The sequence below is a fragment of the Eucalyptus grandis genome, chromosome 3 (genome assembly GCF_016545825.1).
Source record: "Eucalyptus grandis isolate ANBG69807.140 chromosome 3, ASM1654582v1, whole genome shotgun sequence".
NCBI classification, from domain to species: Eukaryota; Viridiplantae; Streptophyta; class Magnoliopsida; order Myrtales; family Myrtaceae; genus Eucalyptus; species Eucalyptus grandis.
Genome location: NC_052614.1, coordinates 57,673,696 through 57,687,621, shown reverse-complemented (window position 1 = coordinate 57,687,621; position 13,926 = coordinate 57,673,696). Strand labels below are relative to the sequence as shown.

At 41.8% G+C, this 13,926-nt stretch overlaps 1 protein-coding gene across 1 annotated transcript; it reads right to left on the bottom strand.

Annotated features, from left to right (window-relative positions):
* Nucleotides 1–987: 987 nt before the first annotated feature.
* Nucleotides 988–2,412, bottom strand: LOC104440046 (protein BIG GRAIN 1-like A). Its single transcript, XM_010053034.2, has one exon. It carries the CDS (start codon nucleotides 2,410–2,412, stop codon nucleotides 988–990), a length of 1,425 nt encoding a protein of 474 aa, XP_010051336.2.
* Between the last annotated feature and the right edge of the window lie 11,514 nt (nucleotides 2,413–13,926).

Below are 13,926 nucleotides of genomic sequence, written 5' to 3'. Positions count from 1 at the left end.
ACCTCGTAAACTTAAAAGTGTCATCTTCGGCTTTGGGTTTTACCCATCCTTATTTTTCTTTTCTTACTTGAATTTTGACGGGGATCTACATCTCTATGAGAGCATTCGATGAGTGATGTTAAATTCATGATGAAATCGACGGCAATCTTTTGCGACCATAAGAAAAGAGAGATGAAAGAAAGAAATTTAAATCTGGAAAGAAAATGTGGATTTCTTTGGATGGAGTGTGTGATGATTTTGTGGAGGTGGATGCTAACGCAATGCTCAAGCAAAGTGAACATGTCAACTACAATCCAAAATGTGTTGAGGGACAAAGAAGGAAAGCAAAAGCCTCTCGCTTTTGTCAACTCCCGTGGGCATGCCCCTCCTTTTCCCCTCTTTTTTTTTTTCCATCACCTTCATTTCACAAGAACTATGCATTTTCCATCCACCCTCTCTCATTTTTCTTGTGATTGGGATCCCTCTTAAATCTTTCCTTTTCTTTTCATACATCTTCTTTCCCTTTCTTCACTTTTCTCTCCCCTCCCTCCTATTCACACCGGATCATCAAAGTTAATTAAAACGGGTTCTATTGATGTAACCATCAATCAATCAAACGAGAAAGATTTAATATTTTCCATCTATAACATTTTCTTTTCATTTTAAATGATATTTACCTTGAAAAATGAAACATTCCTCGTTTCATATGCTTAATTAATGGCGAAGGACACTCGTGAGCAAGATCTATCGAAAAGTCGTTCGACCTTAGTCAATTTTTACTTTGGCTCGAGTCTATCGAGGAGCCGCCATGCCCTCTATTAAGATCTCCCGTGCACATTGAGCGCGACTCTAAATCTAAATGTGAACTTCAAAGGATTTCGTCGGCTTGTACACCACCCAATCTAAACCCTAAATGGGTTAATCCTCATTCAAGAGAACACATACACTGATCAAACTATGACATTAAGATAAGAATGTGGTTCTTGTAATATCATGGGGAAATAGTAATTACATCATCAGTCCATTAGCAATGGCGCGATTCTTTCCAACATGGGTGGTTTCATACACGGGAAGCTCTTCACAATACCTCTCTTTGCCTATCACTGCAAGATGATCGAGCTCAAACAGATCGGAGCTCGAATAGCTCGCCGCATCGTCGTCGTCGTCGCGGCACTCGTCTGCCTTGTCATGGCCGACCTGGTGAATCTCCCTGTGACCCCTCACCGCGAAACTGTCGTTCCTCACCTTCTTCTGGTTCTGGTAGTAATCTCTAAAGAACTCTCTGGCCGCCTCCTCCACGCGCCGGCTCTTCTCGATCGGGTGGCATTTGACTTCCTCTGTTTCCTCTGTTTTCCTCGACGTCGATGGCCTCCCGCCTCCGATTTTCCACGCGCTCGGCACCGACACCGGCATCGAAATCGAAGCGTACTCCGCGTGATCTTCTTCGTACAGCGATTTATGTCCACATGGCCTGCAATCTTCGTCCACGATCACGCTCACCGGGTAGAACCGGACCGTCCTCTTCAGGCCGTTTTGCAGTTTTTGCCTAGTTTCTGGGGAATGCTTGCTCAAGCAAGATCTCGAGAACGAAGAAGCCGAGGAACACACGGATGCATGCGCAGATTGAGATTTCCTCTCCGCATTTGGTTCTCCATAACCACCGATCGCCGGGGTCGACTTTGACTTCTTCGTGTTGGTGGTGGTGAAGAGAGAATTAATGAAATTTGAGAGCCGGCCCCCCGGCGAAATCGGCTGCTTCACCTTCTTCAGATTGGCATAAATTTTTAAAGCTCTCGATTTGGACTTTATCATACCTTCCTCAGTGTATGCGCTCTGTTCGACAGAGGAATCGTGACGATAACGATCAAAGTCACGCGACTTCCTCTGCTCCTGAAACAGAGCCCTCTCTGTTTTCTCCGGTTTAGCAGAGGAGTTGGTCCTCACCGGCTTAGGCCTCGGTAGTAGCGGTGGAGCGAAGCAAGAGCTTCTCGTCTTGACGAGCCCATACATGGACTCGGTGTCCGAGGAGGAGAATCCACCACAGCTCGAATCCGACGAGCTCGAGGTCGAACTGAAAAACAGAGCATCGTGGTCGCGATCGCGATCCCTCCTCTGCTTCCTCTCGAATTCCTCCCTCACCTGCCTCATTTTCGCTCCTCCATCGTCACCGACCTTGTTATTGACGAAAACCCCGCGGTGAAGAGCGGGATTCTCCTCGGCGCACTTGCCGCTTTTGGAGCCGCATTTCTTGTTCTCCCGGATGCTCTGTTTCCTCGCCATTGCCGCGTCGCCGTTAAACTTCAAGTCCTCGCCTTTTGGGTCAGGCTCATCAATGGATCTGTAGATTTCGTCCAGGAGGGTGGAAGAAAAAGACGGGTAGTGCTTCACTTGCGCACATCTCTCTTCTCTCAGAGTCCTCTCCGACTTATACATGTTTCTGTCTCCCCCACCTTTTTCCCCCACTCCAGAGAACTGTGCGGGGGGAACAGAGATGTCAAGAACACAAGGATTGGCGCACAGGGAGAAAGGGCGAGAGACAAAATGATGGAGAGAGACAAAGAGGTGGTTGAGCCTGTCTGCGAAAGAAGGGTTCAGAAAGCTGCTGTTTTGGAAGGCGCTCAAATCTCGCGAGAGGACGGGTCGGGCTAGAGGGGCATTACTGGAAAGCGGAGATCTCTTCTCTCACTAGAATTTTCTCCTTCCCTCCCGTTGCCTTTTCCTGGGAAGTGAGAGAAGCGAGGGAGGAGGCGAGCATGGCATATGGAGAAACAGGAGCAATCGATGTGTTTTCTAGAGAGAGAAGGATTGAGAGAGAGAGAGTAATGAGAGCAAGCAAGGGCACGCCTTGAGGATGAAGGAAAGGGGAGGAGGGAGAGAGAAGACTTTATATAAAGGGGGAGGGTTTCTTTCGTGCGCGTGCATGGTCCGTGCCAGCCGGAGCCGATCGCCAGCTCGGCATTGTTCCTCTATGGTGGAGGAAATTACTGTATGTCCGATTTAGTCTTTTTGTGCCCTTATCTTCAGTTCGAATTTGAAGCCGGTGATTACGTCGACAGGATGAAGAGGCGCAAGTGCAGCCATGAAAATCGATTTGAGTCCGTTGGTATCATTGCTCTTCGAATCATGTTCCTAGAACTAGAATTGTGACATGATGATTGATCTTCTTCTGCATAAGGATTTTGTTCGGGAGCTTAATGACTTCGGACTCGCCACTTCATGGGAAAACAATAAGTGCTTTTGCCATGCTAGGTCATGGGCTGAATTTCATTGTGCGAGCTCTTCTGGCATCACAATTTTGACGCGCTTTGACTTGGGCCATCATGTATTCTAGCAACTTGCATTTTTGAGAACAAGTGCAACCCCAATATTATGGAAAACATGGTCTTAAAATGATGAGGATCATCCTCATCACTCTATAATTCGACACTTAAAATTCTATTGATGCGCTCCAAGAGTTCCATTGAAGTGCTCCATAAAAGGGAATTAGCTTTTTCAAGTTTTGATGAACGCCTTAAAAGTCAAAATATCTCTCTAAATCTCATAAAAGATGCACATTTTGAAGACCATTCAAGTTATTGTATATTGGGGTTTGACAAGTCTTTCCGTTTCTAATCATAAGATTGACCTAATGTTTTGCAAATTCATGATCGAATCAAGAAGGTGGATTTTTTTTCAAAACATAAAAGCCGACCGAACCCTTCGGCGGCAATCTCGAACTAAATTTGATTTAGACCATGTGGGAGTTGCATCACCAATTGACCAAGATTTTTTTGGAGAAATTTGGGAGATTGGGCAGGACAATAATTATTGGATGTAGAGAGATGGAATCAACGTCGGTTGAATAATTAATTGGTACGTAGATTGGTTGATATGGGGAATATTGGCGATTCTATAATGAGATGGGTGAGTGGCTTATAATTATTCTGTTGGGTGGGAATGCATATTTCTAATCGAGAGTCGTTTGTGGAGATTTCAAGGTGTGATTCTTGAATGACAGAACTTTTACCCTGAGAGAGAGAGAGAGAGAGAGAGAGAGAGAGAGAGGATTAAGACAAATTATATTTAATGTATGCCCAAATCTCCCATCAATCAAGCCAGGGACATGAACAGTGGATTTGTGGAGTGATTGCATGTTTTAGCTGTGGGATTAGAAGCATGTCACATGTCTTTGTGGAGGACGAACACATTATCATTGGCTATTATGCGCGCGTTATTAAAGTGGAATTTTCCTGGGACTTACAAAAAATAATTTCGAAATTGTTTCACAAGTCAAACATGATGATTTTAATGAGACAGTTCGAAATAAATGGTCCTATTTTAACCGAATATTATATTTATTTCATAGTGAGAACAGTTTTGAAAATACGTCTGCCAAGATTTTCAAAACGGTTTTCAAATGAAAATTGAAGAAAAAAAAGAAAAGAAAAAAAGAAAGAAAGGGATTGTTTCCAGAACTAGATTTATAGACTGAAAACAACATTTCCTATTCTCATTGTTTTCGAGATTGGAAATCTATACCAACAAATGTCTCTTTCATTTATCAAACATGTTCGAGCAAAAATGGAAAAAAAAAAAACTAAAAGTATTTTATAAAATCAAACGAGGGAGACAAAAAAATCTTGTATATAACACTTGTGCCGCCTGATAAACCAACATGGGTATCTATTACAACACTATTTTTGTTCCTTTATGTGATTTTCAGACATGCATTGAAAAGAAGAAGATATTTCATATCACATCAGCTAGATGTTAAAAGAAGTATTCGGATTAATTAAAATGAAAAGTAAAACAGTCATTGTCTATGCTGTTTCTGATCTTGAAAGGGATGGGGCCCGATTTTACCTTGTCGATCGTTTTATTTTTCTTTGAATTTGAAACTTGCATAACTTAATGGTCTTAGCTCCATTATCCAAAAATGGAAATGACAGTTTCAAAAGCTTGACCAGAGTTGGCGATAGATTTGCCCGTAATCATGAAAAAACATTTGGCTTTTTAACCTGCATGAGTAATTATTTCAGGAGCCTGTTAAAGATTGACATTTAATCATGGTTTTACCAAGGAGCCTCTCAAGATCGCAAAGGAAAAAGGAAAAATGTAATAATAATCTGGGAGCCTATGCTCTTGCTTTTTTGTAATGCTCGAAGGTTTTCAAAACAAAGCAGGAGATGAGCTACTGTATTTTGTGCTTAATATAATGGAATCGCTTAAAAGAAAAATCGAGGCGAAATAATCCCAACCCTTTTTTTTTTATTTGAAAAAAATATCACTGTCTCTTGGATTTTCCCTTCTTTTAATTTGAAATGGGTGTGCCTAAGTAACAATCTATTTATCTTTTTGTTTCAAAACAAAGTTGGATATCAGATATTCCATTTTATAATTGATAAAATGGAATTGATTAAAGAAAAAAAAAGAGGAGGGAAAATAATCCCAACCCTCAACTTGTTCATCAATAATTTTCAAATATAGGGTGCCTCAGTAACCATCACTGGCTCCATCCATAATGCACACCACTGAGAAGTCATGCATGTCTTTCTTCTTTTGGCCATTGAGAAGCCCAGTTGCTTTCACTGGCGTTTGGGGAAAACAACAAGCATCATCAAAGAGGGCTGAAAGCGATGCTTTGGACTAAACAACATTAATAACATCAAAACCCAACCGAACCGCCCACACCACTAATGCGCACGCACAGTGTCTTGCCCCTTTTGCACTCGCCAAGGCCACATGATCTTCCCGTTTGTGGTTCTCTGGCTGTTCGTCCATCTCAAGACAGCACGCCATGTAGCAATCAGCTTCAGAGATCGTGTGCTTCGAAGGTGAGAGGTCATTGGTTTTGGTCTCTTTGAGTCTCTGGCTGCGATGGGATAGTCTACGAGGAGTTATCTTTGAGCTACAATTTGCAAGGTGGCATGCACCAGCAGCGGGTGTTGAGCCTAAGGTCCATCTCGTGCTGTAATCTCAACGTCGGATGGCGATCGATCGAGGAGGAGCCCTAATTAATAGCATGGGCCCCACGGTTGAAAAACTTTTAGCCTATAAGTTTTAGGGGTGAGGATATAGAGCCACGGAAGCAAGGACCTCCCGAGCCGGATCAAATTGAACCGACTGATTTTAGGTGATTCTAGAGGTGCTGATCTTGTTTTCTAGTTCAGGTGATTTTCAACCTGGTTCACGACCAGATCGATTTATTAAAAATTTTATTATTTTTTTTCTTAAGAAAGTAAAATATAGATGTAAACCCTAATCTCCTCTCACGCCTCACTCATTCCAAATGATGAAACAAATCTTTGTTTCTTTCATATCGTTGCACCGATTCATCCAACTTGCTCTTTTTGTTTATTGTTTCTTTCTTTGTTTCACATTCTTTCTTTTCCTGCAAAGATTCACCAATTTTACCCACTCACTTACTTGCACATTCCTTAATTTTGTGGATCTTTATTCACCAAATCCTCCTCCTTTCTTTTAGTGTGCCCCTACAATCATGGCTCCATCATCTCTCAATCTTCTTTGTAAATCTTAGACAAAATCCCAACTTCGAATTGGGACATGGATTGACAATTCAATTCATTCAAAACTTTCTATCAAGACATGTGAATCTCCCGATTCTATAAGATCACTCGGTTTGGTTCCCGGTTCTGAAAAAGGGGAATCGATCCTCCTAGTCCATTTCTTGGTTTTTGAAGGGAACTGGACCGAATGAATAACTAATCACTCCTAATAAGTTTCAGTGGCTAGGCAGGGGGCGCAAGTGGACCCGAATGATCTCGATCATTAGATCGCATGCATCCCCTGTACAAATTATCCAAGGCTTCCAATAATAATTTTTTTGGTTTAGAGTTGATGAATCTAGTTGGAATAGTGTTGTGGATACTAAAGTTAAATGATTGTCCGTGGCATGGAGGGACCCTAATTGCACCCTCTAAGCGAGACCCATGATAACCTTACAAATTCCAAACGTTTTTTTTTTCTTTCTACCATGCCTAACGCCAAGTCTCATCTGCATCATCCAAACTTGTCATTAGACTCATCACAAGATTTTTCCGAGGAGGTGATTGATTTTACATAGCTTATTAGTATTGCTTTTCAAATGGGTAATCAGTGCTATTCTATTTCGTTTTGTCTCATGTCTTAATTACTTGTAGGATTAAGGGGCAAATGGAGAAAGACTTTCCTAATTACATCCTTGAGCACAAAATGCACGCCAAGAGACCAAGCTTTATAGGGGAAATTCTTTGTTTGTTGTAATTTAATTAGCCTAAAATTTGCGACCATTCAAAAGATTCTCCGATAGAAAGTGAGTACCCTTTTGATCATTGCGTGGAATTTGGGGTCGATTGGTGACAGTGGCTCATAGTTGTCCATTTATATAATCAAATCACATATAATTACTCGATGTGATTTTATTCATTCTATCAAATGCAAAGATTACGCTTAATACAAATTGAGTTTAATTTTCATGTTTTAATAATTGAGCCAATTCGATCAATTTTTGGCGAATTATCGACGTGTACACTAGCTGTTCTATGTGATACGATGGTGACGTAGATTGTTTTTAAAAATATTTTAATATTTTTCAAATTCTTTATTTTATTTTTCTTTACTTTTCCATCTTTCTTCTTTTTTTCTTTCTTTTATTTTGGGTAACTGGGGTGGTGAGGCCCTCATTGAGCACTGGGCAAGACCATCACGGCTATAGGTGAGGCCGCCTTGCTCAGATTTGGACAAGGTTGCCTCGCCTAGACCATTGCAATTGTGGGCAATGGTTGCAACGCTCACCAACCACGTTCAAAGAAAAAAAGTTGAGAAGCAAAGAGAACTTTTTTCATTATAATATTATTTTAAATTATTCACGTTAATATTCATCACATTATATGAACATAGACGAAGCTCAATTAATAAAATATGAAAATATTTATAATTTAATCAATAAAATTAAAATAAATCAATATAAGTGTAATAAACTTAACATTTTTATGATAGTTTTGTCAGGACATGTTCCAGCTTTTGGCCCTCTCGAGGCCAATTTCGCGAAGTGTCTGCACTGCACCGTCTCGTTACAAAACCCTGCGAAATGGCCAGCACGGGTCATCATCGTAAAACCAGTTTAGCCTTCAGGCTATAAGAACAAGCTATAAGTCGCCTATTGCCTATAGCCTGTGCGGATAAAAACCCCTGCCTCCTGCCTCCCTCCCTCCAATAATTAGCGCCTGGCCGTCTGATCTTTCGAAACCCACCACGCGCGACCCGTTATTAGACGGCAAGTGCGGGCGGGCGGGACGGGAGGCGGACGACTTTTGACGCGCGTGGTGGGCCCCCGGGGGGGCGCTCTGGCTCTGGCAGACGCGCATTATTCACTGTTCCCCTGTCCCCACGGGGGCCTGACGTGGCCCCCCGACACGTGCGGTCGGAAGTCCCGCCGATGCGAGTCGTTCGATGATGTCGATGAAGGAATGATCTTTTCGTTTTACTTCGCTTTTGGCTTCGGCTTGGGTTTATTATTCAAACTGCGATCGCCGACGTCATGCCTCCGCTCGGTGCTGCAAGTTCGGTGCTTTTGTCAGGGGACGATTCCCCCAGCCGTCGGATCCCACTTGCGTCTGCCTGCCGCTTGCTGATCCCACGGACGAGCGGGCTTGTGATTTCAGTCTTGGCAGGCCACTCTTATTTTGGCCCTCTCTCTCTCTCTTCTTTTATGAACGATTTCTTAAGCTCTTTTCTTGTGCACGAGATGTTACCCTCGATGGACTACTGTAAATAACGTTTGGCATTAGGAGAGGTAGGAAATTTTTTTGACCTTTTTGAGAGATTCACGAGAAAATAAATAGTGTATTAAATGAAAATATTTATGGGTAAGTTGGTGTTCCAAATATAGTTACTTTATCAAACGCATTGAATGATTTTACTCATTTTTTTTGCAAGTATGAATTGACTTGACTATTCTATATGTAAAATTCTTGAACATCATCGTGTTTCATTAAGAGAGGATGGAGTGTGAATAGAGTCTCCATCTACAACTTTCGATACATCGTTTGAGCTCTGTTCCCCACCAAACGTTTTTGCAATCTGTCACTAGTATTATTAGCTATTGTGTGGCAAATCGACATGAAAATTATTATAATGGACACTATTGTCTATAGAAACTTTTCTTCAACCTATCATAATGTCGGAGATATATATCTAGGAGACTTTCTATATTTCTCGAGATTGCCGTACACATCTAATCAAGAAGGTGCATTAATGCCGCCATTGTTCACCTCAAACCTTTAGACTATAGTTTGAAGGCAACGACTTTAGCTCGAGTCCCAAGGACGGGTAGTTAGCTAGGACGCTCGAGGGCCATGGATCATAAACTTTGCTTAGATAGACGCAATCGAAGTATGCATGGACAAAAATCAGCTATCAACTCAGGATTGTGACGGGCGGTGGTCTCTTTCCCACGTGAAGCCAGGGCATACACTGCTTCCTTTGCAACTCCAAGAGTTATGATCAGTTGAAGTCAGATGTCTTCATGGGAGCAGGCGAGTGGGGCAACGACGTCGCTTGACCGCACGACCATCATCCGCCCACATCCTTTTCTCGACCCCAGTTCATCTCTACTCGGGGAACACTCCGGAGGAGCAGAAAGAGAAGTGAACGCTTAGCACAAGATCTCTTTGACTCTTGCTAATCTCTATGGTGTCAATTGCGACCAACTCGTGTATTGAGTACCACAAAATAGAAATCATATTCTTTGTATCGAGAAGTATAAAAAAATTTGACTGCTCAATCGTTGATATATAAAAAGCGATGCATCTCACATGATATAGTACAAATAGATAACCAAAATTTACGATTTGTTTGATTTGCGTGAACATCCGAACTAGGACGAGTGTATGTTCTCAATTATTTATGGGGTTTTCAGGGGTAGTGTCGAAAAACAAAGTTGAGAAAATTCTATAGCAAACTTGATTAAACCCTACCCAGCGGGCCAGCGACTCAATAAACAAACCTCAATGAAATTCCAAGCCCCCAACAAAGTGGCAGTTCGTCAGCCGTCTCTCTGGGGCCTTCCGGACAGTGTCAGCCTCACTTATGTTTCTGTCCTCGTCCCTGTCTCTCTGTGGCCATGGTGGTGCAGTGCAGCGGAGGGGATGCTCCACGTGCGCTTCACGACTTGGCTGCTTTCTTGGGGATCCCCCCATCCTCCCTCCATCCCCAATCCCCATCCTCCACGTTCGGTGCGTGCATGCATGCCCCTCCCCACCCTCGTCTCGCCAGCTTTATCTTTGAATCGCGGCAGTCGAAAAGTGCAATGGAGACAGTATGTGATTTGGTCGATTTTGATGTAATAAAGCAAAGAACATTATTGGAGTCGGGATGGAGCATGCTCTTTGTATCTCGTTGGCTCATGTTTCTCAATGGTTTCGTGAGTTTAAGGAGAACTATAGGTTAGATTAGCGAGTATATGAGCTCGTTTTGGTCGCAATAGAAAGATTGACTTTCGGATTATAGGAATTAGCTTAGTGTGGTAGGCTATATAATTCATGATACAATAGGGAGGAGGCATAAACAAAAAGGATTATCTTTTCCTCCAACCACCCTTGCGGTGGTGAATGAATTGTTAATGGAGAGCTTGACTTTTTGGATTAAAGGATTTGGCTTGATGCGGTGTGGTAGGCTAGTACATAAGCTCTAATCGAGCCCATTCTCTACTATGATTGATTTATCTAATGACGCTATATAGATTATATCTACGATGGAGCTATTTGCACAATCATTATGATTAAAATACATATTTTTATAATCCAAGTGATCTAATCACCATTTCTCTCTCCAAATCGTTGTTTCTTTCTGTTAGTTTCAAGAATGATACAAGTCATATTCTCGCCCAGTGCACTATCATCTTTCCTTTCATCCTCTTGTCACCCCTTGTCCATTGGAGATTGTTAATTTGAACTATTGGTTCCATCTCTTGAATCATAGCAGTCGCAAAAAGATTAGGAACGATGGGCGTGACTTGTATTCACGCCATTAATTGCAATTCTTTTTCAAATAAAGTTTGAGTGAAACCGCATTTCACAAGTGAAATTTTGTCGTTTCAGCTATTTGATGATCTCGACAATTTTTTCCAGAATTGGATCCAGTTGTTATGTGTGCTCTCCTTTCGTAGTTTTTTTTTTTTTAAATAACTCTGAACTGCAAATGGAGGTTCAAACTATTGATTTTTGTTCTCTTTTACCTTCTTTCAACTTGCACAAACCCAAGATGTGAAGGAGTATATACTTTTTAATCTAAAACCAATCTTCTAGCATGAATTTACGACCCAATCCTATGAGGGTAGAAAGTGATCACTAGGACCAAAAGATATGGATAATGAGTGGCTCTTGGTAGACTTTTAGGCTGACGAAGGGAACACACGAATGAACCAAATTATGTATCGAGTAAGAGGAGAACGATTCTGAAATATATATGTGTGTGTGTGTGTGTGTGGGCGCGCGCGCGCGCGTGTGCGTGTGTGTATAAAAACTTGAATTAATTTACGAAGGTAGCTTTTGACATACCGATATTGTTTAGCTAGGCGTACTCAAGTGGGAGCACTCTCATAATGAGTGACCTCCTTGGAAGGTGCCCGCTTGTATGCTTGGTGACACCCAAAATTGATGCAGTTGTCGCATGCTTGTCGTGAGGGAAAATGTGACAAAAAAAAAAATTGCAATCACGTGCATGTCATGCTAGTGCGAGTAGTGTTTGATATATGTTTGATTATTGTGAGCAAAAGGATAAATACTTGATGATCGATGATAAGGTAGGGATATGCCACATCTATAGTAATTGAAATATGATGACGGATGGTTGTTGGTCACTTGAATGGATTTTGGCGGCAAAATTTTCAATAGAAACACTTCAAATATTACTCAAGATACTGAGATTATGGGCACCAAGGTTGCGCATTATTGAGTAGTTGCCATTTGAAGGCCTAGCCATGGAATGGCCATCCATAACCATGTAACCTCTGGAGCATGATCAAGATGGTTGTAAATGAAGTGGATGAAGTAATTTGCGAGGAAAAAGAGATGTGAAAGAGCCAGGAGTGGTTACTAAAGAATACACAACTACCCAACGGTTGCCAAGTTTCACTATAAATACTATTAGTCATCCAGTGAAGGAGGCCCCTTGACAAAATCAATCAAAATGTTATCTCTTTATCTTTACTTGCACTGCACTTTAATTTTCCTAGTTGCGGTTTTCAAATTCTCGTCGTTGATTAGATTCCGGCATGTATCTATATCTTGGTACATCGTTATTGATTAGATTCCAGCGTTATGTCCCGCTATCTTGATCATCATCGTTGATTAAAATTCGGTATTGTATCTCATTATCTTGGAGTGGTGTCATCAATTAAATGCCAGCATTGTAAATAACTATCTTCAATTTGTGTCATTCAATTGAGTTCCAACATAGTTCAAGTGTAACTTGTGAACCTTTGTTGATTAAATTCCAACTCATACCAAAATTGTATAATGTTGTTTGGATCAAAAAGCTAATTTTACATTACATTAGATATCCTCTGTCCGGAGTTGGCATAAAACACTTGTCCCTTTTGATAAAAACTGAAGAATGACTTTTGGTGAAAGACATTTTGTTGTAGGAGCAATTTCAGCAAAACAATGCCAAAAGACAACCGTTAGGCTCAGTGTGGGATGTGCCAAAATGGACGATCTCAGTGAGTTAATCCAATGATGTCACAATATTATATCAAAAGCAAGACCCTCTCCAATAGGCGTATAGTTTGGGGACGAACCATGTGGAAGCTAATGGGTTTGTAACGACTTGGTTCGACAAGCGTGGAGAGTAGTTGTTGGGGCCAGAGGGCTTGGAAAAGAAGCGATTCTTAGCAAGCTTCTAAGATAGTGAAGGGGGTAGGAATGAGCTGAACTATGTGTCGAACATAGTGAAAATGACAATGAAAAATATGTGAAAATGGGAATGAACTTATGGAGGCATTTTTTGATGTAATAACAATGCTTGGCTTTGGAAGGAAAAAGTAAAAGTAAAAAATCGGTATTGAATGGGTCAAAGCAGGTAATACCTCTGGATTAAAGGAGGGGTCAAAGCAGAATAATGTATGAGTGAATTAATACAAGGATATCACATATTCTTTTCCAATCGCCTTCGAGAAAGAAGACAACTTGGTCATGCTTGGAGGAAAACATAAAACAATATGTATCCTCGAATACATTCACCGTGCAAAAGATATTAGATAACCGGTTTTACGAGGAATGACTTTAGCACTTTCGATACGCAGCGGGGGACGCATTAGAAAATCTTCGTCGATAAGGTGATTGGACGTTACATAGATGCCGGGAGGGACTATTGATAGTGTGTTTGCATGCTCATGCTCATGCTCCCTTCTTAGTACTCTCGAAAAATTAGAAGTAAACTATCAAATGTATTGTGTGTGAACAGAATGCAACGTGAGTTGCCCTTAAAACACGGGCTACGAGATCATGGGCCCTGACCCTCAAGATCCATCATCCAACGACAGATCCGGGTCGAAAAAAAAAGAGAAAAAAAGCAGCTCTTGAGGAGTTCGGGTCGGGCCACGGCGCTATCTTCCTCTAGCAAGCAATGCCCCACCGAACATCATACCAAGCTCGACTTGAACACAACGACATATCAGGGCTTCGAACCTCACGATTACGGACCGATGAATATCGACTAGAGACGCTTTTCGTTTTCAATCTCACCGTGTTCCCCAGGCAATGCTCGCTTGCTCATCCTAAGATTCCCAACCCCCATTGGGCCTGCTTTGAGGCCCAAAGTGAGGCCCAAGCCCAACGAGCTCCCAGATCTAATCCGGTTTCCCCGGACTCCTCCCGACCAGAATCAAATCCAGTTAAATCCGGCCACTCCAACCCGGTTCAAATCCGCACCCATCTCTTTCTCCCCCTCTGCACAGAGGTCAAATAC